General features: G+C 38.8%; 5 protein-coding genes across 8 annotated transcripts; 2 read left to right on the top strand and 3 right to left on the bottom strand.

The window, feature by feature from the left end:
- Positions 1-62: 62 nt before the first annotated feature.
- LOC113731711 (bifunctional bis(5'-adenosyl)-triphosphatase/adenylylsulfatase FHIT) lies at positions 63-3070 on the bottom strand. Of its 3 annotated transcripts, none has more exons than XM_027257120.2 (5): positions 2846-3070; positions 2587-2697; positions 1466-1612; positions 704-802; positions 63-595 (listed from the first exon to the last, which is right to left on the bottom strand). In XM_027257120.2, exons 1-5 carry the CDS (start codon positions 3008-3010, stop codon positions 590-592), a joined length of 528 nt encoding a protein of 175 aa, XP_027112921.1. In that variant the 5' UTR covers positions 3011-3070; the 3' UTR covers positions 63-589. The 3 variants fall into 3 exon arrangements, with proteins under 3 accessions (XP_027112921.1, XP_027112914.1, XP_071936600.1); XM_027257113.2 differs by having other exon boundaries at positions 63-599; positions 2846-3066; XM_072080499.1 differs by having other exon boundaries at positions 63-599; positions 2587-2715; positions 2846-2978.
- Positions 3071-5209: 2139 nt separating this feature from the next.
- LOC113731703 (large ribosomal subunit protein bL17c) lies at positions 5210-6991 on the top strand. Its single transcript, XM_027257103.2, has 2 exons — positions 5210-5545; positions 6357-6991. Exons 1-2 carry the CDS (start codon positions 5320-5322, stop codon positions 6764-6766), a joined length of 636 nt encoding a protein of 211 aa, XP_027112904.1. The 5' UTR covers positions 5210-5319; the 3' UTR covers positions 6767-6991.
- An 826-nt stretch (positions 6992-7817) lies between these two features.
- LOC113731697 (protein YCF54, chloroplastic-like) lies at positions 7818-9609 on the top strand. Its single transcript, XM_027257092.2, has 3 exons — positions 7818-8268; positions 8429-8667; positions 8897-9609. The coding sequence occupies exons 1-3, from the start codon at positions 8035-8037 to the stop codon at positions 9087-9089; spliced, it is 666 nt and encodes a 221-aa protein (XP_027112893.1). The 5' UTR covers positions 7818-8034; the 3' UTR covers positions 9090-9609.
- Positions 9610-9791: 182 nt separating this feature from the next.
- On the bottom strand, positions 9792-12252 carry LOC113743098 (reticulon-like protein B5). Of its 2 annotated transcripts, none has more exons than XM_027271135.2 (6): positions 12130-12252; positions 11848-12027; positions 11194-11374; positions 10918-11059; positions 10756-10825; positions 9792-10496 (listed from the first exon to the last, which is right to left on the bottom strand). In XM_027271135.2, the coding sequence occupies exons 2-6, from the start codon at positions 12020-12022 to the stop codon at positions 10336-10338; spliced, it is 729 nt and encodes a 242-aa protein (XP_027126936.1). In that variant the 5' UTR covers positions 12023-12027; positions 12130-12252; the 3' UTR covers positions 9792-10335. The 2 variants fall into 2 exon arrangements, with proteins under 2 accessions (XP_027126936.1, XP_071936568.1); XM_072080467.1 differs by having other exon boundaries at positions 9794-10496; positions 11848-12031.
- Positions 12253-14246: 1994 nt separating this feature from the next.
- On the bottom strand, positions 14247-17068 carry LOC113731691 (cytochrome P450 714C2-like). The gene is made up of 5 exons (XM_027257077.2): positions 16696-17068; positions 15776-16002; positions 15400-15647; positions 14917-15271; positions 14247-14813 (listed from the first exon to the last, which is right to left on the bottom strand). Exons 1-5 carry the CDS (start codon positions 16982-16984, stop codon positions 14388-14390), a joined length of 1545 nt encoding a protein of 514 aa, XP_027112878.1. The 5' UTR covers positions 16985-17068; the 3' UTR covers positions 14247-14387.
- Between the last annotated feature and the right edge of the window lie 2192 nt (positions 17069-19260).

Raw genomic sequence — 19260 nt, 5'->3', positions numbered from 1 at the left:
GAACGCAGGAAATTTGGAGGGCATATATCCTCCGAGCAGTCAAACAACTTGGTCCAGTGCAGTGAAAAAATTATCGATGATAACCCGATATCCTTGTTCCCTGATTTAAGACGACGGAAATTACTTGGAGAATTGACCGACTCCGAAATGACCAGTAGTCTGTCGATATGTAAACCCCGATTACAACTCTTGGCAGAATAGATCAGTTTCCACCCTGTTCTGGGTGTCTAAAGGCAATGTAACATCGGTTGTAATGGAAAAATTGTAAGAACATCTATTTGCGGGAATCTTAAGAAGCCGGCAATGGTCAAGTTCTACCGAAGCAGGTGTACCAAGATTGAAGCTGTATCCAACACACACCAATTAGACAAGAATTGGAATAATAGAAAGGACTTCACCCATATCCATTGGTTAAACAAGTCACTGCTCAGGCGGAACGCTACACAAGCTATTATCCGTGGGGCGCCGCCAGTAAAAAGTTTCTAGGAGAGAAGCTTTCTGTATTCTTGTGCCTCTTCAGCCATCTCCTCCATGCTTCTGTCTTTTCTCTCCTTGTCCAAATCAAGCTTCTGCTGCAGTTCCTTCTCCTTCATGTCTATCTACAAATCGCATAGCATAGAAATTAGACGTCAACTTGATCATTTCAGCTGAATGTTGACATAAACTCACGACTACAAAAGATGAGGCTAGTTTTCGATCTTACAGCATCATAAATCTCATCATTTTTCTCAAAGTCACCACCTTTTCGCGGAACGATGTGAATGTGAACATGCGGTACTGTCTGTCCAGCTTGTGGTCCATCCTAAGGTATCAAAAAAGCCAGAAAAAGATTAACAACAAAAGTAACCTAGAGCAGCCAAAGAAACTATTAGCACTTTTAATACCATACTGGAAAGAGCAAAAAGATTGCAGATGTACCAAGCCAGGTTGAGTGCTTTCAAACAATGGAGAAAAGACTAGGAAACATATTCAACTTAGATAGCAGAGCAGCTGGAGTCACACTAAGGTAAACCTACAACATCTTTCACCTAACAAAAGTTTCCTTCTTATCTTCAACATATCGAGCTGAAGAATTAAGAAGTTGAAGAAACAATTGGGACATATGTTAGCTCAGCTTACTATCACTCCATGGCTGTTTATCTCGATCAGAGCAAATGTTTAAAGAGGCCAAGTATAAAGAAAGCTGCACTGCACACGTGATTCTGGAAGCCTGCACAGTGTGTAAGATACTGTCCAGGGAACAGCTATGTAAGCAAATAAAAGAGGGAAAGGATGGAAAGATAAAATAGCTCTTGCAAAGAAGTCACTATGATTAGTGTGGATAAAAACTGTTTCAAGGGCAAATACTTCTGAAATTGCCCTGTATTTTGGGTAAAATCTTACAAGCTGAACCGCTAAATTTATGCAAAAAAAATCCGACAACTAGCAGCGATGCAACAGACATATGATTGTAAAGCTTCCTTACTTGAATTGCAAATGTGAGGGAGGATGCCTTGTGGTAGGACTCAAGTTGGCTTCCAACCTTTTGTGCAGTAAGCCATAAATCACTTGTCTCATCAGCAGTGAGATCAACGAAGCGCTTCACTTCACGTCTTGGGCACACAAGCACATGTGTATAACGTCAAGTCAATCAAATCATTGTTATAAAGCTAGACGAAGGTTCTAACTTGAAACAGATAACTGTATCTCCATGGTACCAGTAACCACCTAGTACTCTTATCGCAACAGAAATTCAAAGCTAATAAAAGTGTGCAAGGTTCAGATACCTTGCATAAGAAAATCAGTTACTTTTCTAGTTGGAACACTGTGAGAGCCACATTAAAACAACTTCAGGCATATTCAGGACTATGGTAGGCTCCCATAGAAAACAGAAAACATAGCTGCAGAAGTAGAACATAGAGATGTACTACATTCGAAGTTGATACGCTTAAAGTTTAACCACAGAAAAAATGTGCAGCGTTTTAAGTTTAAGCAGCCAGTAAGACAATAGGCATGCTGAAGACAATTTCGTGACTTGTATTTCTTAATACTAAAACTGGATGCAGTATTAGTAACATGTACTCAGATTCCCACAATATAATCATAAACACTACCTAATTTGAAATTTCTCTTCGTTTTACCCACTTAATCGTTCATTGAATCCATGAAATTAGCATATTAGTCGTGAGTTTGTTTCCCCCGCACGACAATGCACACATACAGAAAAGGATATGACCTGCAAAAGCAAAGGGAAGAAATTACACAAAGACGAGCTTATTCAAATAAATAAAATTAACTCGCCTTGAGCTAGTTCACCTACATCTTTATTGACTAAATCCAAAATCATGCATAAATAACAGAACCCTTATCTAATCATCTAAAAAAAACACTGAATTGCAGAGAATACTCAAATTCCCGACCCCCCCCCCCTCTTAAAAAACAAAAATACCAAAAAATCCCCAAACAGCCAAAAAAAATTACACAATTTAATACCAGCAAGACAACCTTTTTAACCAGAAACGGTTGTGAGTCCCACCAAATGTGCCTCTTTTTTCTACTTTAGTTATGGAGTTCTGGGAAATGCATGTATGATAAGCAGTGTCAATTACCAGGAAGAAGAGGGCGGAGGTTGACCATGGCATAGGAAAGATGAGTGGAGTAGAAAACTTCCTTTGGGTCTATCTTGTATGGCCCAAATGCATACGTTTCGGTGTCCATCTATGAAGCATATATTCACTCCCGAATTAACAACATAGGGAAGGTTAAGAAACCAGAAGAACCAACAACAAAAAAAAGAGAAAAAGAAAAAGAAAGTAGTAGATGCAGATGAATAGATCAACGGCACCAAGTACTAGTATAAAGTTACCCTGTTGGATGAATAGGAGTTGCTCAGTCTGCGGATTAACCGATGTGTAGTTGATCCGAGCTTTGCTGTATACGGACCGGTGGAGATTTGAAGCCTTCCTCTTGCTATTGCCACACCACTGGAAAGACAAGGCACTACTCGTACTAGTTGCTTCACCAACAACATCACAACACAGGACTCCTGCTGCAGAATGAGAAGAAGAACCAAAACGTATTTTACTCTCAATTCATTTTATTTTTCTTTTAATTTTTCAACTTAAATTGGGCCTCGGTTTGAGGAGACTGTTGAAGCGGTAGTCCTTGAGTAATGGGCCGGACTTAATTGGCAACGAGGCCTAAACAGCCCGTCTTCACCGAGAAATCGATTCTATCCAACTGTTATCCTAAATTGCTGCTGTTAACTACACCTAGAGCTGTAAACGAATCGAAACGAACCGAGTATCTCATGTTTGAGCTCTGTTCGTTAAGCGACTCGAACTCCGTTCGTGTTCGTTCGTTAACTTTCGAACTCTAAACATGTGTTCGTGTTCGGCTCGTTAAGTAAAGTTCGTGTTCGTGTTCGTGTTCGGCTCGTTTAACATAAACGATCCGTTCGCGAACACGCTCGAAAAGTTCGAATCCAGACTATTCTAAGCCTTAAATATGCCACACAAATCATTAATCATCCTAAAAAATAATTAAAATACTAAATGACTAAATTCCATTATTCAATAACTGCATAACCAACATTAACATAAAAACAACAAATAAAACAAAGTAATTTGTCCTTCAAATATAAAAATTCAGACATAAGACAAGTACAAATTTGTTCGCGAACGCTCGTTAAAATTCGCGAACATGTTCGTGTTCGCTCGATTATTAAACGAACACAAAAATTCGTTCGTGTTCGTTCGTTTAAGGCTTTCGAACGAGCCTTTAACGAACACGAACGAGCCGAAACGAACCGAGCTAACGAACAGCTCGGTTCATTTAACAGTTCTAACTACACCTTTGTAGTTAACTAGGATCGGATAGCACCGTTTAAAAAAACTGTTTTTTGGGGTATTTTTAAAATATTTTACTGTAGTAGTATATATGAAAAAATTTTTACTATAGATGTTTTTTGAAATATTTAATATATAGTATGGATAAAATGTTTTTTGAGTTTTTTTTTTTTGTATATTACTGCAGCATTGTATTTGAAAAATTTATTTTTAAAAAATAGGCCAATTCAAACAAAGAGTTTTGTTGGCCGTGTTTTGAAACACCAAAAAAAGGTGTTCTTTATTTTTTTTAACGATCAATTTTGTTGAAAAAACACGGGTGATCACTAACATTAATGGGTTCGCTTTACTTTGTCATTTTCCCTTTCTGATTTTCGAGCATTACATGGAAAAAAAAATCTAAATACCAAACTTGATTGGTAAGAGTATAATTCAAATGATTATGAGATCGGTGATTTAACTCAAATGTCCTCCTCTTTTCCTTTCTCTTATAAAATGTAAAGTCTCCCTTGTAGTCCAAACAATATAAGATGGGATGAAACATGAATAGGACTGCAAACGAGTCGAGTCGAGTCGAGTTTTGGACTTATCGAGTCGAGCTCGACTTAATAATAGGTGGGCTCGAATTCGAGCTCGAGCTTGACGAGCTAAGAAAATTGAGCTCGAGCTCAACTTGACCAAGGAAAAGCCAGGCTCGAGCTCAACTCAACAAGGCTCGCGAACTGTAGCTCGATTTTTGACTCGTGAGTTGCTCGAATTGTCAGCTCGTACGTAGGTCGAATTTTTGACTCGTAAGCAGCTTGTTAGCTTGAATTTTTGAAAATTAATCTAATAAAAATAACAAATAATTATTTTTTCTTAATAAATAATAAAATATTAGGAATATATATGTAATTTTACTATTAAAATAATATATATATATATATATATATATATACTCGAACTCGCGAGTTAACGAGCTTAATATTTTGAGTTCGAACTCGAGCTCGAGTTCGATTTCACCAGTTCGAGCTCGACTCGAGTTCGCTATTCGGCTCGTGAGCGTTTGCAACCCTAAACATGAGTTTCTCCTTTACTTTTCCAACAAACAAGAGTGATTGAAAATGTTACTTAAATATTACAAGACTTCTTGTGAAAAAATGGCATATATTAGGATGCTTAAGAGTAGATTTTTGTCACATTTTGGTAGGGGTATTTAATTTCAATGTTGTGGAAAAGGATAACATATAATGAGGTAAGATCTTACCATAATTGAAGGTGATAGAATAGTAATTGTGAATACACAGGCCAAAATCAAGAAAACGCAAATCATTAGGAGGTGTGAGGAATAAACAACAAAGAAGGGGCCAATGTCGAATTATCCGTCTACAACACTGGACATCCCCATCCCCTGCCACCCCTGCCCTGCAGACCATCCCCGTAGTTGTCAAAAAATCAGGCACCAGCACAGAGGCAGAGAGCACTGAATCTATCATCCACCAGCGGCAAAAGCATGGCATGTTGTGGGAGCTCCACAGCATTTGCAACGTGGAGCATATCATCCCTTAAATCAGTCCTGCCTTCAGTTCCAGTTCAGAGAACTCCTCCACTTCACTTTTCAATTGGGTCTTCCCCAACTCGCCTCAGGGTCGCTACTCTGCGCAATTCCAGTCCGGGACTTCTTCAGTCTTTCGTGGGTCTTGCCCCTTTGAACCCCCTTCTGTCCCTTTCTTCTCTAGGTACGGTTCACTTTCTTTCTTACCCTTCACCAGGGCTGTTCCATTCATTTATGGCACCCCATTTGGCTTATTTCTTTCACTAATTGGTTAGCTTCTTTGTTCTAAATTTTACCGTGTATTGCCATTTTCTTTTGTAAACTTTATCACTAAACTCGTGCTCTTCCCCCAGCGAAATAAAAGAAGGAACAAAGACGAACTTTTGTTTTTTAATTGGAAGTTAATTTATTGTAATACCGGGATAAAAAAGGACACTTTCTTTGATAAAATCATTATTTGATTGGGGTTATTTGGCAATTACTATTGATCATGTGTATAGTTTTACATGTTGGGTTAATATCTGGTGCTTTTGTTTCTGCACAATTGGCAATTAATTCAAGGATCTCTGGGGCCATAACATAATGAGAACCATGGCCAAATTCAATTCCCCACTTTCTTTTGGCATTTCCGCGTTCAGTTTAGGAGTCTTTTGAGGAATGCTGGGATGCTACCACTAGATTATCTGGTAGAGGTGTGAGAGTCTGGGGATGGTTCCTCTTAGCTTCATGGACATGGAGTGAGACATTGCGAAGGAAAATTAATGGGTGTGATGTATGAGGCTGATGATTTTGTGAAAATTAGTGCTTTGCTTAAATGTATAGGTTTCATGTTATATTAGGACTTGTAAGTTTTAAAGGATAACCGATGAATATTTTGATTTACTGATGCATTCAGAAGTTGCGATTCTAATGGGACTAAGTGATTAAAAGAAAAAGGACTAGCTAGCTCTGACGTTGGCATTCTAATATCTGGTCCTATGCCTTGTTTGTTTCAGATTCATTTGGTTTTGAGCATTCTTTTACCACCATTGACAATGGGGGCCGATTCTTTGCTATGAGACATGGAAGGAAGGTACCTAAACTCAATAGGCCCCCAGACCAACGACGTGCGCTCTTGCGTGGCCTGACTACTCAGTTGCTAAAACATGGGCGAATCAAGACCACAAGAGCAAGGGCCAGTGCTATGAGAAAGTATGTTGACAAGATGATTACATTGGCTAAGGATGGTTCTCTGCATAAGAGAAGGCAAGCCCTTGGATTTATTTATGAGAAGCAGATTGTTCATGCATTGTTTGCTGAGGTCCAGGAGAGGTATGGAGACAGGAATGGAGGTTACACAAGGATAATTAGAACCCTACCCAGACGAGGGGACAATGCACCCATGGCTTTCATTGAGCTGGTGTAAATTGTGATGCATCATCTTGATTATGCTTTTCGGTTTCGCTCATCAAGGGCTTTTTGATAGATCCAAGTGTTGTGATCAAATTTTTGCTTCTTGCCTTGCTGGCCTATCTAACTTGTGCCAACTGATAGCTTCTACTTTTAGTTAAATCTTTCGTATAATGTGTTTATGTCTAGATTGACTCCTGGCATTCTTGTGATTATCTAATGAGAATGAAGTTTCATCAGACGTGTACGGATCATTATTTTACAGATTGTATTGTGCCGCGGTTCCTGGACAATTTTGTGGTGTTGCCATAAAAAAGAGAGGAGCATGTAGCGCATATATAGTAGCTGCAGTTGGTAAGTTGACAACCAGATGAAAGGATGCACTTGAATGCTTTTGAATTATAAGCAAAAGCACCTGAAAATCGCTCTATGACAGGCTTTCATATGCGTCCCGAAACTATTGGAGTCAGCAGAGGCCTAATACTTTTGGATGTCAATATGTGAAATGCGGCATTGGGGATGGTATTGTTGCACATTTATCCTGCTAGTTAAACATACTAGAATGACACTAATCTTACATTGGAGGTCAGGTTTTAAGGAGATGGATGATTAATAAACCTAGTTCATGGTATTACGGAATCCTTTTCTTCTGCTAGACAGAAATTGAAAATTCCGGTCCTTGGGCTTGGAAGTTGGAACTGGCACCGTAGAAACGAAAAGGGATGAGGAGGCAGACCAAGGAAGGGGAAAGGATTAGGAGAGTTTTTTCTTGACCAAGGACTAAGTAAATACGAATGGTAGTAGTCTTCGTTACATGTGTTTTAAGGATTATCTTTAGTTAGCTGTCTTTGGTGTAATTACATCATAGGAGTATCTTTCAGCCGTCTACATTTCCTCAATAACCAAAATTATACTTTGCAAAATGAGGACGAAATCAAACAAAATAAAATCACAGCCAATTTGCAAAATGACTTCCTCCTCATTGCCATTTACCAACAGAAAATGGGAGAAAAAAAAAATTGCAGTGGTCATATGTTAATTTCTACGGCAGTAAAAGCGTTAAAGAAAGGAGAGTTGAGTTGTCAATTTCATAATTTGCAAAAGTAAACAGGGTCTACTTCGGAAAAAGAAGGGGATAAGGGGTAACGTGGAAATTATGGTAGAAGAAGATAAGGTCTGTTGTACATTTCTTGCACTTTCCTGAGTTTCTCACTTCGCGGTATCGGCGTCATCTTTTGCCGTTTCCTCCCCCGGTTTACTGACTCGTATCGCTGAGTTGAAACAATGCCGGTTTCAACAGCTTTGAATCTGGGATATTTAGTTAGTTCGATTGCGAATGTTCCGACCCACAATGGCCAGAAACCTTTGTTGCTTCATGGTGCGACGTCGCAGTCGCTTCCGCTCTTAGCATCACCAAATCACCTGCTCAAATTGGGCCACACCAAGTGCAGCTGGCGGACAACTACACCCGTGAGGACCGCCGTTGCCGCTGTCCAATCTTCTGATCCCTCCGAAAAGGTTAGCCAATTATTTTTCACTTCTTCATTCTGCTCTATGCCCAGAATTGATGAGATAATTTTGTGGGGCAATTACTTGTTAACTAAGTAGCACCCGGCCAAGTTTTCTATTTTCTGGGGTCCAATCTCTGACAGAATTGAACGTTGGTATTTTTGAACAGCAAGAATCTGAGTTGAAGAAGTATCATTTTGTTGTGGCAAATGCGAAATTCATGCTGGATGAGGAGGAGCATTTCAAGGAGCTATTGTTTGAGAGGCTACGGCTGTATGGGGAGCGTGAGAAAGAGCAGGATTTTTGGCTTGTGATTGAACCGAAGTTCTTGGACAAGTTTGCTGCTATTACCAAGAGACTCAAGAGACCGGCTGTGGCTCTGGTTTCCACAAACGGCCCCTGGATCACGTAAGCTGAATCTATGACCCACCCTTTTAATAGTACTGTACTGCATTCCTGGCCTAAAATACTTTATGTCCATGCCTTACTGTTAGAAAAAGAAGAGAACTTTACGATAAACAGAGTTTTATTGTGCAGAATACCTCTTAACCACTTCAGATCATTCTATGAATCATTCTATGAAAGATAAGCAGAAGCTTATATGCTTGTAAACTTCGCAATTTACTGTTCTGTGCAGGTTTATGAAATTAAGACTGGACCGAGTTTTACAAGAAAGTTATGAAGCTGACAGTCTTGAGGAGGCTTTGGCATCTAATCCTGCTAACATAGAGTTTGAGAAGCCAGATAAATGGTCGGCACCATATCCTAAGTATGAATATGGGTGGTGGGAGCCCTTCTTGCCCCCTGGATCAAAACCAGCTAAGGTATAAAACCCTCCGTTTTGTCTTCAGCATTTTGAAATTGCAGAGTGCAAGAGTAGCGAGAAGTTGACAAAATCTCTGCATACTCTTAAGAGTAAGTAGTATGAGCAATTTGTAATTCCTTTAGTTTCTGCACAATTTAAGAGGTAAATGTCGAAGAACGGTTATAGTTGCAGGCTCAATTTCAGGCGAAAGTGACTAATATCTTTATATTACTGATTCAAGCTAGTGAGTAACCTTAAGTACCTCTGTCATGTGAGATGGATTGAGCACGAGGAAGTAAGCAAACAAAAAGTTTTGGTTAGGTGTACAAAAGGAGCTTGCCTGAAGATGAGCATAAATTTGAATAGCCTTTGGCACCCAACTGAATGCTGAAATGATCAACATGGCTTCCTCTTGTTGAAATGTTTTTGGTTTTTTATAGTCAGAAAGTGTTCATCTCCATTGAAGATTCTGTATATGTTTTTCGCACTACTGTAAAATGAACGTCAGTCATGGAGCTAAAATAACTAAATACTTGGGAGAGCTATATTGTTTGGAGTTGGACAAGTGGAAACTGTAAAGCCTTGAATGCATTGCAAAAAGTTATCAAGGAAAAATTCAAGTTAAGTAAGTGAAAATGCTGCTGCATCATTTGCAGGATGGTTCAAATACCTGTTGGTGGAAAACAACATATAGGCAAAGGCCTAAATGCATTTCCACAGTGGGTTTGAACTACTGAAGAAATACTGCAGTTTCATTCCGGCTGGAATTTCATCTAAGAACTCACAAAACGAAACATATAGCTTCTGTTCTTGGACTCATTTAATAGCCTCATAATTGGATCATTTTGCGTTCATGCTTTGGCTTTTAACGTTAGGGATAAAGGGTGAGGAGAGCAAAAGAAAACCTTAATTCGTCCTTGGGAAACATTTCCAAGAAACCAAAGCTGAAGTGCAGGTAGGCTCATAATAGGGAATGCCCTAACCCCGGGAACCGGGGGCATTTCAGAGTAGCAACAAATCAATAACCAATCATTAGACAAGATGATCTCTGTCTAATAAATCGAGCAAGATCATACTGTTTAGAGATAGAAATTTGAAATTAAAGGGCATTTGAAGGAATAATTAAGCTTGATTCTGAGCTAGACAAACTATTCTTGATTTGCTTAAATGAATACTCAATGAGCTTAATGGTAAACAACGTAGAGAAAGGAGATCCTACAAGAAGCAAAACATAGCTGCCCTGTACCAAAAGTATAGCTGCCACATTAACTTCAACGTTGTTTGAGAGTAATGTTTGGAAGTTTATGAAGCACCTTTTCATCCAAAGCACTGATTTGCTTCTTGAGCTTTACGGTTGCCTTTTCTGCATAAGCATCCACTCGGTCTTCATGTTTCTCGTACAACAAAGGTACCGTCAATAGTGCCACAAACACTGTCAAATTCGGAGGAAGAACGTTTAACTACTTGTCAAGACAGGAATAACTCTTAAAATAGGATGCATTATTGAGATCTAGCAAGCAAATTATTCTCAACTGCTTCAACTTTTTTTAAGCGGATGCCAGACAAATGGCAAGCATTGAACCAATACTCAAGTCATTGCGTAAGATGAAAACTGAAGAAGCAAACATTTTGGTTTCTTCTGAGTACCAGAATCACAGCGGAAAGTCAGAAGGCAAGTAACAGAAACTCACTCAAGTATACGAGTGTCAAGAGGTCGAACCAACTGCCAACTATTGAAACAAGCCAGAGTGCCACGATTGCCTGTGTAATAGCAGAAAATTGGTTGGAGCTGTTAAAATAAATAGAAACCATTCGAACCATCTGCAACAACTGTGAGGTAGAGTGGTACGTACGCCAAGAAATTTCTTCACGTCCCTTTCTGAAGCCACTTGACGGAAAATCCCAAACGCCTGGTTAAATCTGTCCCTCAACAAGAGAGCAAAACTCATACAAAGGTTCTCCGGCAACGCAATCTCTGGCAATTCCAAAGGAGACCTAACAGGAAAGGTACAAAGGTAACTCACATGTAAGAAAGAAAGAGCACAAGCCAGTAAGTCAGGAAAATGTGCAAGTAACAAGCAACGAGTAAAGCAGCTGCTGTTTTTTGAGTTGGAAGGCAAGAAACGCACCTGTTGACAAAGAAGGAAAGATTGGACCACAGGAACAGCAACGCCAGCACAAGTATTAGAGAGTGGCAAAGAAATGGGAGCAGACGATAACCAATCCACTCAAATAAAAGCCATATAACTGTTGCAGCAGCAAGCATGCATGCTGATATCTGCTTGTTCCTCCAAAGCATTATGTCAGCAGCTGAAGAAAGAATGCGAATATGATCAGGTCATCTGCCCCCTACAAAAGCATGCCTGAACCTTGCTCGAAAAATATAGGCACCTTTGGGTAAAAAAATATAGGATATCATCTAGTTTACCTAGCTTCACGATTTTTAATTACACGTTAGGGACACAGGACTGTTGAAACAAGATACTAACAGTCAGAAATCGACAAATGTGCCTCAATTGGAAGATTGCTTTGAAACATGTTAGTATAAGAAAGTTCCGCACCAAGGGTTTCTGGAACCTAATCACCTTAGATGTCAATAAAATTCTGATCAACAGACAAATTAATTAAACCAAATCCAGTTTAAACAGATGTAATGTGATAGGGCAAAAAAACTAATCAAATTATTCTAATGAACTTACAAAATTCAATATGGTCTTAATTATAGGTAAGAAAGCAAGAAACAGGATTGGCTATATATGGTGAAGGACTTGTGGGATTCATACGTTTGCCACCCCCAAGGGCGCTGTGCACAGGTTTCTGGCGCCCAAAGAGGCGGAACTTTTCAGGGTGCTTTGAGTGCTTATCACCATCAATTTCATCAGAGGAGTTACGGCTGTGGTCATGATGAAACACCCCCTGAACTTTGTCCAGTAAAGAATCCATACCATCCCCTGACATCCTCCCTTCCTACAAAAATAAGATGAGGTCAAAACACACATTGACAAATTTCATGCATAGCACATTGCATGGAACATTAATCTGTCAGCCATCTCAAGCATTCTTACAGTTAGAAGCAACGATCAGTGTTGTGATTTGGAAATGAATGGTTAAATTTGGTTGTGTTTCCACAGGCAAATATTTCTTTCTCCGAGTCCTTCCCGTGCAGTGACCTGACCTGGCTTCTCTTCCCCCCCAACCATGGTGAGTCCGTTTGTTGCACTGAACTCAAATACTTATTCAAAGGGCTTAACGAACTCAGAGCAAAATGGTTCCCAAAAGGCCGCGCGTAGTCAAATTCAAGCCTACTTTTTCGGGCTTTTCCGCTGCTATCTTAAGAAAAGAAAATAATTTTGAACAAAACAGAAGCCATTTAGCCATTATATAGAGCATCTTTGGTTTAAAAATATCTGTCACTTCTTGTTTACCCTTTGTAGCCCCAAATAACCAAAGGATACAATATGTCCCTCGCTCTTTATATTTTCTTCTGAAAAACTTGTTTTAACCGTGTATTAGTGCTTATAACAAAAAAACTTGTTAAGATATACCAACTTTTCCTACAGATCTTACTAGATTATGTTTGATATCAAAATAATTTAGTTATTAGAAGAATAAGGATATTTGTTAACCAAAGATCATGTTGGTTTGTTAACAAATATCTTGGCTAAGATTTGCTAGCTAGTAGAAGAAGATTATATCTTGTTGAGATTTTTGAAATAATTATTAGTTGGATATTTTATTAATTTGTTTCATGTAATCACTATAAATAGTGAGTTGATGAATGAACAACAAAAACTCATTTTTCAGCTTCAATGCAACTGTACGAGTCTTTTATAAGTCTTTTTTGCAACACTAAGGTGCTGTTCCTTAGTTTATGTCCCAAAAAAGCCAACAAAACTATGTTTCAGCGAGAAACGAAAACAAAAGCCACACGAAGTTCATAAAGTTATTTCTAGTAAAACTAATTTTCCTCGAGCCCATCTACCAAAAGAGACTAAAATTCATGATATTTTGAAACGATAAACACAATCAAATTTCTAAAATCAATAATGAGGTGGGTCATCTTCAGTCTATTTTTGTGGCTTAAATCGTGTTGTCACATAGTACTGTGAGATTTTCCCTTTCCATCAACTCTTTGCAATCAAAAAATTAAAAAGATAGCAATGGCATACACTCATGTGGTGTGCTATAAGCATTATGGCTACTGGCTAATGCCTGGTTGCAAAACAGAAAATGGCTTGTTTCACAAGCACTTAGCAGTTACCAGCCAAATAAAACGACGTCAGTTCAAGTAAAAGTAGCAACTCCTTTTTTTCGCACCTATTCCCCCATCCCACCCCCCGCGGCGCCCGCCCTCCCGCGGATTTCCCATTTCTTGACAGAAAAATTTGCTGTCTAACATGCATACATCATGTTCTGCAAACAGCAGCGCCCGCTTAGCAGAAAAACTTGTGATTTTTTTTTTTTCCCCGACGGAGTGGATAATCGGGTCTTTGCCCCGACTAATTCCATTTCGACCCGGGAGAGGAGATTCCACTCCACTCCGAGCACGGTGGCAAGGGGGCTAGAACCCTGGTTGCCTAGATAGCTGACTGCTCGAGCTAACCCTTGGGAATAGAAAAACTTGTGGTCACTAACATATCAAAAATAAAAAACACATTGCAATATTTGACATCTCATCTTAAAAGTATGAAAAATCTTTAATGTCAATGAATGCCTTGTACTCTTAACAAAATATCTATGTTCATTTTTTGTATCTTTCAACTTTAAATATAGTCAATTGCTCTTAAATTTTGGTCTATCTATCTAAAATGGCTTTATGTTTTGGTTAGCATGACGAGCTTAACAGTGTAATCAAATATTATCATTTACTCAATTATTGCATTTTATTTTTATTATGTACAATAATTCTTTAAAAATATTAATGATGTACTTATGATATCATGGATCAATTACGATTAGTCTAAGAGTTGAACCAGTTACTCATGACTCAATCAAATCATTTTTTCCGATTTAATGAACGGTGTGGGTTTCAAAACCTTGCTCTAAACTCAAAACCCCACCGCCTTTTGAATTCATTACTATATGACAATTGGCTTTGACTTCAAGTTTTAGTGATGAGAACCAACTTGGTATGTGGAATTGGGAAAACTCTGTGGTGAAGAGGACAGATTACAAACGTAAAAATTTATCAATCCGGAAATCTTTAGATGCATTGAAAAAAACCATCGATCTTCCTTATTTTACAAATTAAATAATATTTACCTATGCGTCGTTTGCTTAAAAGAAGTATACTGGTATATTATAATTGGCAGGAATACAAATCTCACAGTTTCTTCACATACAGATTGACCCCATTTCCGGGCTCTATGACCAGGTTTAAAGCCGGCGAATGAATGTAAGTCGGAGAGAGTGTAAAACTGAAATTTGCCAAAATAAGAGCGATTAGGATCTTCATTTCCACCAAGGCCAAGTTTTGTCCAAGGCACACCCGAGGGCCAACCCCAAATGGCATGTACAGGTGCGGAAGCTTGCAAGCCCCAGTGATCCCATTAGCAAACCTGTTTGGATTGAACTGGTAGGAATCTGCTCCCCAGACTTCAGGATCTGTATGTAAGGAACACACGAATGCCCAAACATTCACTCCCTCGGGTATGCTAACATTCCCAAATTTCATTCCCTTGAAGGCCTCCCTTGAGATTATTGCCACCGGAGGGTACAGACGCAACGACTCATTAATCACCATGCTTAGCTGCAATGGTAACAGCCCCATACGTAAGGATCAGTCTACTCTACTCAGTGTATTTCGAGAAAAACCAATGTGCTAGTAATTAATTAAGGGAGATTGACAATACCAGCTTCATCTTTCTGATCATGTCAGCATCAGGAATCTGGCCCCTGCAAACCTCAAGAACCTCGCCCCGAACGCGTTCTTGCCATTCAGGATTGGCTGCTAATAGCATCAGACACCAGGCGGCCGAAACAGCAGTGGTCTCGTAGCCAGCTAAGTAGATGTTTTTGCAGTTATCGACTATGAAGCTATCAAGTGCTTCTTGGCTGAGATTACCATTCTTTGCCCCTTCAAGAACCGTTTGCAGCAGGTCTTTCTCGTACCCAACTTCCTGCCTTTCCTTCACTACCTTCAAGATCAATGTTTTTATCTCCTTCTCCAGTTCCCACATTACCCTGTTGCTCTTAGTGGGAAGATACCTGTTCATTTACAGGAAATTTTAGTCATTTTCGTGAAAGATTTACAGCTCAAAAAAAAAAGAAAGAATTTAAAAAGAATGAGATTTCTAGCTTTTTCTCTGTTCCTGTGTTCATCGAAGAGATCATACCTCATGCCAGGAATACCAGTGGACAGAACCTTCTTGGAAGATGCTTCCTGGAGAGCTCTCAGCTTAAAGAAAATCTCTTCTCCGCTCGAGTAATTGCTTCCAAAACATGCTTTTGATATGACATCACCGGAGAAGCTCCTCATGTGCTGATCAATCTTTATGTCAGCAATCCCACCTTTCGCCTCAATTATATTGTTCCATGAATTTATCAGTGTCATTGTGGACTCTTGAACCAACTTTATCATTCCCTACAAGAGGCAATGTAAAGATATACAGGTCAGAAAACTTTTAATCTACCTTTGGCTAGAATTGAAAAAGAAGAGACCTTGAAACATAAGATCGTGGCCATCCAATGTAGTGGATCATCTAATATTACCTTAACTTTCTCCATGTACAATTCTGGTGCAAGAATCTTCCTCTGATGAGCCCAGTGAGTTCCGTTTGAGGTCAAAACTCCATTGCCTAGCAGAGCACCGCGTTCTTTGGCTTGGTAGGAAGGCTTCCCAAAGTCCAGGGATGTGCACGTTGTTATCTCCCGCACCATGTCATGTTCGGTCACATGTAATATTAAAGTGTTTCCAAGAGAAAACATGAAGATGTCGCCTACAGATTAAAACATCACACAGATAAATACTCTGAATTTCACCTAACATGTACTAACGCACAGCCGATTGGAGAAACTTGCAGAAAATTTTCTTTCATCTTATTCACCTTTTTATGATGCTATGGTTGCATACTTTTATTCTTGAATTAATTACTAATGAGACGTGAAAATTCAACCTTGGGCTTTGCCCTTTGGCTTTAAGGATTGTTCGGTTCTCAACTTATTCTGGGCCAAAAATTTGCAGATGACTTCCTTTTAGTTCATAATATATTTGATTCTACTCTTGATAGCCAAATCTTTTACCACGCGTTAAAGATCAAACAATCATCAAAGTCGCACCATCTAAGTGTGCTTTTCACGAAAGACAATTAGAACTGATCAAGACATAAGAGTCGAGGCAGGCAATCTGCCAACGGTTTTGGATGATGAAGCAGCCAGGCCACCGGGGGACTGGCCTCTTAGATGTTCTGGTCAAACCATCCAAAAAGAGCTATAACCAAGCTCCAAAATAGAGATGCATGCAATTACATACGACTAAAGAACGATCGTCTGTACTGAAACTATATATTGTGAGTGCGAGAACGTTACTTGCGTAAATGAAATAAAAATCTGGAGAGTAAACACATAATTTCGCATAATTAGCAGAAGGTGGATGGCTAGATATGACAATTCGTATGCAACAAAAGTTTTACCATATTTCTTCTGCCATTTCTCGAAAAAGGGGAAGAGAGCATTGGCGCAGTTGTGCTCTGGGGGAGCACCACAAGTTGGGGCCTTGGTAGTGGCAGTTCGAGATTTCTTGATCTCCAATATGTTCCCAAGAAGAGGTGCTGGCGGTGGTCCATTGATCCCTTGCTTCCTCAGGGCCGACCTCAGCTGCCCTGGCTTGGCCACCAGTGCTCGATACAAACGCAAAAACAACCCCACTCCACCAACCAAAGCCAGGGATAAAACTATTTTCACTACGACTGCAACTTCCATAACTGGTTTCTGATCAAGGCTACCACTTTCTTGCCCTCTCTTTTTTCTTCTTCTTTTCTTCCTTCTCCAGACACAAACACTCACGTAGTATGCAGGATATAAACTTTTAAGCCCCGCTTATATAGCAGGATGGATAGTGCAATATTACCGCCTTCCTGTACCGTACGTGATCTCTATAAAATGTTAGCGCGCACTTGTTGACAAAATCAGCCTGCTAAAATAAAAGGGGTTTTAAATTGTTAGTATAGTGCCGTCAATGTGGAACATGACTGCTTTGCTTCTTCTGGTTCTTTTGGGGACCAAGAGACTTGAAAGTTTTACTTAGTTTAGTATGAACCAAGACAATTGATAGATTATAGGAGTACGTTTAAATAGAAATTAAAAAAAAAAAAAGAAATTCTTTTTGTTTTTTGGTTTGATGGAGGAAGGTTAGAATTAAGAGAGAAAGAAAGATCTCACGGTCGCGTGAACTCCAAAAAAAACAAAGAAAGAAAACAAAAGGAAAGAATGAACTTGAAGAATTGCAAGATATTGCTCGGTCATAAATGACATGTTCACAGCAACGTTCAAAGTTCCAGTGCGAAGACAAAGCGATGGATGCACAAGTCATAACCTCAGGGGTGCATTTTAGTGAAGACAACGAGCTTTAGAGTATCTATATAATTTTTTTTTTTTTTGTCGCAACAACAAGATTTCGATAACCTAATCTAGCCTAATCTAAGAAAGTAGGAGAGGGAAACTCGACGTGAGTACAGATTCCATCGCAAAAGGCCAATTAAGGTCGCTACATATAATGAGAAATTGATGGGAGGTCAAGGGTTAACCACCAGGCCAAAGGCCTAGTAGCGAATCTATATAATTACTTAAAAGGGTCGGATGTTCAATGACAACTCGTTAAAATGTATAAATAAGATTAATTAAGAAAAGTGTCTAATTACAAAGAAAGTAATTAGAAAAAGTGTATAAATATAAGATCGTGTTGTACTAATATAGTGTGCAAGTCTTTACTTTTGTCTTGGGAGGACATAGTAAGTACTAACTACTCTATCCGAAATTCCGCGTCTTTTTTCTCATTTTTGGTACCAAAGCATATTAGTGTAAATATTCCAAACTGATAATTGTTGACTTGGTGTCTTAGATAATGAAAAAGAAAAATAATGAATACGTTGGTGTCTGGGCCTAGCTCGTCGGCTTTGTCGTTTAATGCATGCTGCGTATCGGCAGGTTCGGTTTTAAACTAAAGAGAGGAACATATCATCATTAATAAGAGCAAAAGAGGTACGGGACAAGGTTCGGTTTACACACAAAAGATTTGCTTCCATTTTTAAAACGGGCAAAACATAATTAGGATTTTTGGGGAAGGTGCAGCCTTGTGAGACCCTTAGACTTAGAGCGGATGCATGTATGGCCAAATATCTGGCAGAGTTGAGTTTGTTTGAATTGCTATTTTTTGAAATTTATAAGAAAAATGTATTGTACTGATTTGATGTAAGTGATATAAAAAAATAATTAAAAAATATATTAAGAAAAATGTAAAAAAATTTTGCGAAGAAAATGACAATTCAAACAAGACCAGGCAGAGAAATAGCTTGTGAAGAGGAAGTAGTTCCTGCATTTTCTTGCTTGTGGTTCAGCATTAACTAAACATATATGAATGCAGTTATATGTGCAGGTTCAAATGTTTATAAGAACGTTGTAATTATGTGCATCTTAGGTATCTAGATCTCTGCCATAAATCTACTCTGTCTAAACGAACGCCCGCCAAAGCGCGCTGAATGATTTCTTATCGCGTTTCTTCCTTTGTAGATTGACCTAGTTTGCTCACAAAATTGATAAATGTGAACTCTAAGATTCACGTGTGTGCGTGTGGGGTTGTTCGAGGGACTTTAATTTCTTGATTGTATTAGAGAAACAACGGTTTGATCTTGAAGTACTATAAATTACTCGGGGAAAAATAAGAGATATTTTGTTACGTTAAAAGCAAGTTCATTTATACCTAATCCTTTAGTTAGGGGGTTGCGATTTAAATATATATATATATATATATATATATATATATATATATATATATAAAGCCTTCAAATTCCACCATTACAAGAATCTAGATCAAAAGTGGTGGGATGAGGAGTAATGCAATCATGAACAAGAGAAGAATTTGAGTTTCGGTTTACTTTCAAATAGCTTCTAGTGCGAGTTTGCCAGCGTAGAAAACATAAAAAAGTCAATATTATGATTACCCCCCCAGGTGGGGTGACTTCTTTCGGTTTGCCCTTTTT

Source organism: Coffea arabica, chromosome 1c (assembly GCF_036785885.1).
Source record: "Coffea arabica cultivar ET-39 chromosome 1c, Coffea Arabica ET-39 HiFi, whole genome shotgun sequence".
NCBI classification, from domain to species: Eukaryota; Viridiplantae; Streptophyta; class Magnoliopsida; order Gentianales; family Rubiaceae; genus Coffea; species Coffea arabica.
The sequence above is the reverse complement of the archived record's forward strand: the minus strand, read 5'-3'. Positions and strand labels throughout refer to the sequence as shown.

Excerpts from the sequence above, each read along its gene's own strand:
- LOC113731711 (XM_027257113.2), bottom strand. The coding sequence starts at position 3,010 with ATGTTGTTGGTGAAGCAACTAGTACGAGTAGTGCCTTGTCTTTCCAGT. Across the intron at positions 803-1,465 it reads CCCTCACATTTGCAATTCAA|GATGGACCACAAGCTGGACA; the intron begins GTAAGGAAGCTT and ends TTGATACCTTAG. Across the intron at positions 600-703 it reads ATGATGAGATTTATGATGCT|ATAGACATGAAGGAGAAGGA; the intron begins GTAAGATCGAAA and ends TGCGATTTGTAG.
- LOC113731691 (XM_027257077.2), bottom strand. The coding sequence starts at position 16,984 with ATGGAAGTTGCAGTCGTAGTGAAAATAGTTTTATCCCTGGCTTTGGTT. Across the intron at positions 16,003-16,695 it reads GAAATGGCAGAAGAAATATG|GCGACATCTTCATGTTTTCT; the intron begins GTAAAACTTTTG and ends TTTAATCTGTAG. Across the intron at positions 15,648-15,775 it reads TGTACATGGAGAAAGTTAAG|GGAATGATAAAGTTGGTTCA; the intron begins GTAATATTAGAT and ends TGCCTCTTGTAG.
- LOC113731703 (XM_027257103.2), top strand. The coding sequence starts at position 5,320 with ATGGCATGTTGTGGGAGCTCCACAGCATTTGCAACGTGGAGCATATCA. Across the intron at positions 5,546-6,356 it reads TCTGTCCCTTTCTTCTCTAG|ATTCATTTGGTTTTGAGCAT; the intron begins GTACGGTTCACT and ends TGTTTGTTTCAG.
- LOC113731697 (XM_027257092.2), top strand. The coding sequence starts at position 8,035 with ATGCCGGTTTCAACAGCTTTGAATCTGGGATATTTAGTTAGTTCGATT. Across the intron at positions 8,269-8,428 it reads CTTCTGATCCCTCCGAAAAG|CAAGAATCTGAGTTGAAGAA; the intron begins GTTAGCCAATTA and ends ATTTTTGAACAG. Across the intron at positions 8,668-8,896 it reads ACAAACGGCCCCTGGATCAC|GTTTATGAAATTAAGACTGG; the intron begins GTAAGCTGAATC and ends TGTTCTGTGCAG.
- LOC113743098 (XM_027271135.2), bottom strand. The coding sequence starts at position 12,022 with ATGTCAGGGGATGGTATGGATTCTTTACTGGACAAAGTTCAGGGGGTG. Across the intron at positions 10,826-10,917 it reads ACGTGAAGAAATTTCTTGGC|GCAATCGTGGCACTCTGGCT; the intron begins GTACGTACCACT and ends GCTATTACACAG. Across the intron at positions 10,497-10,755 it reads CTTGACACTCGTATACTTGA|TGTTTGTGGCACTATTGACG; the intron begins GTGAGTTTCTGT and ends CGAATTTGACAG.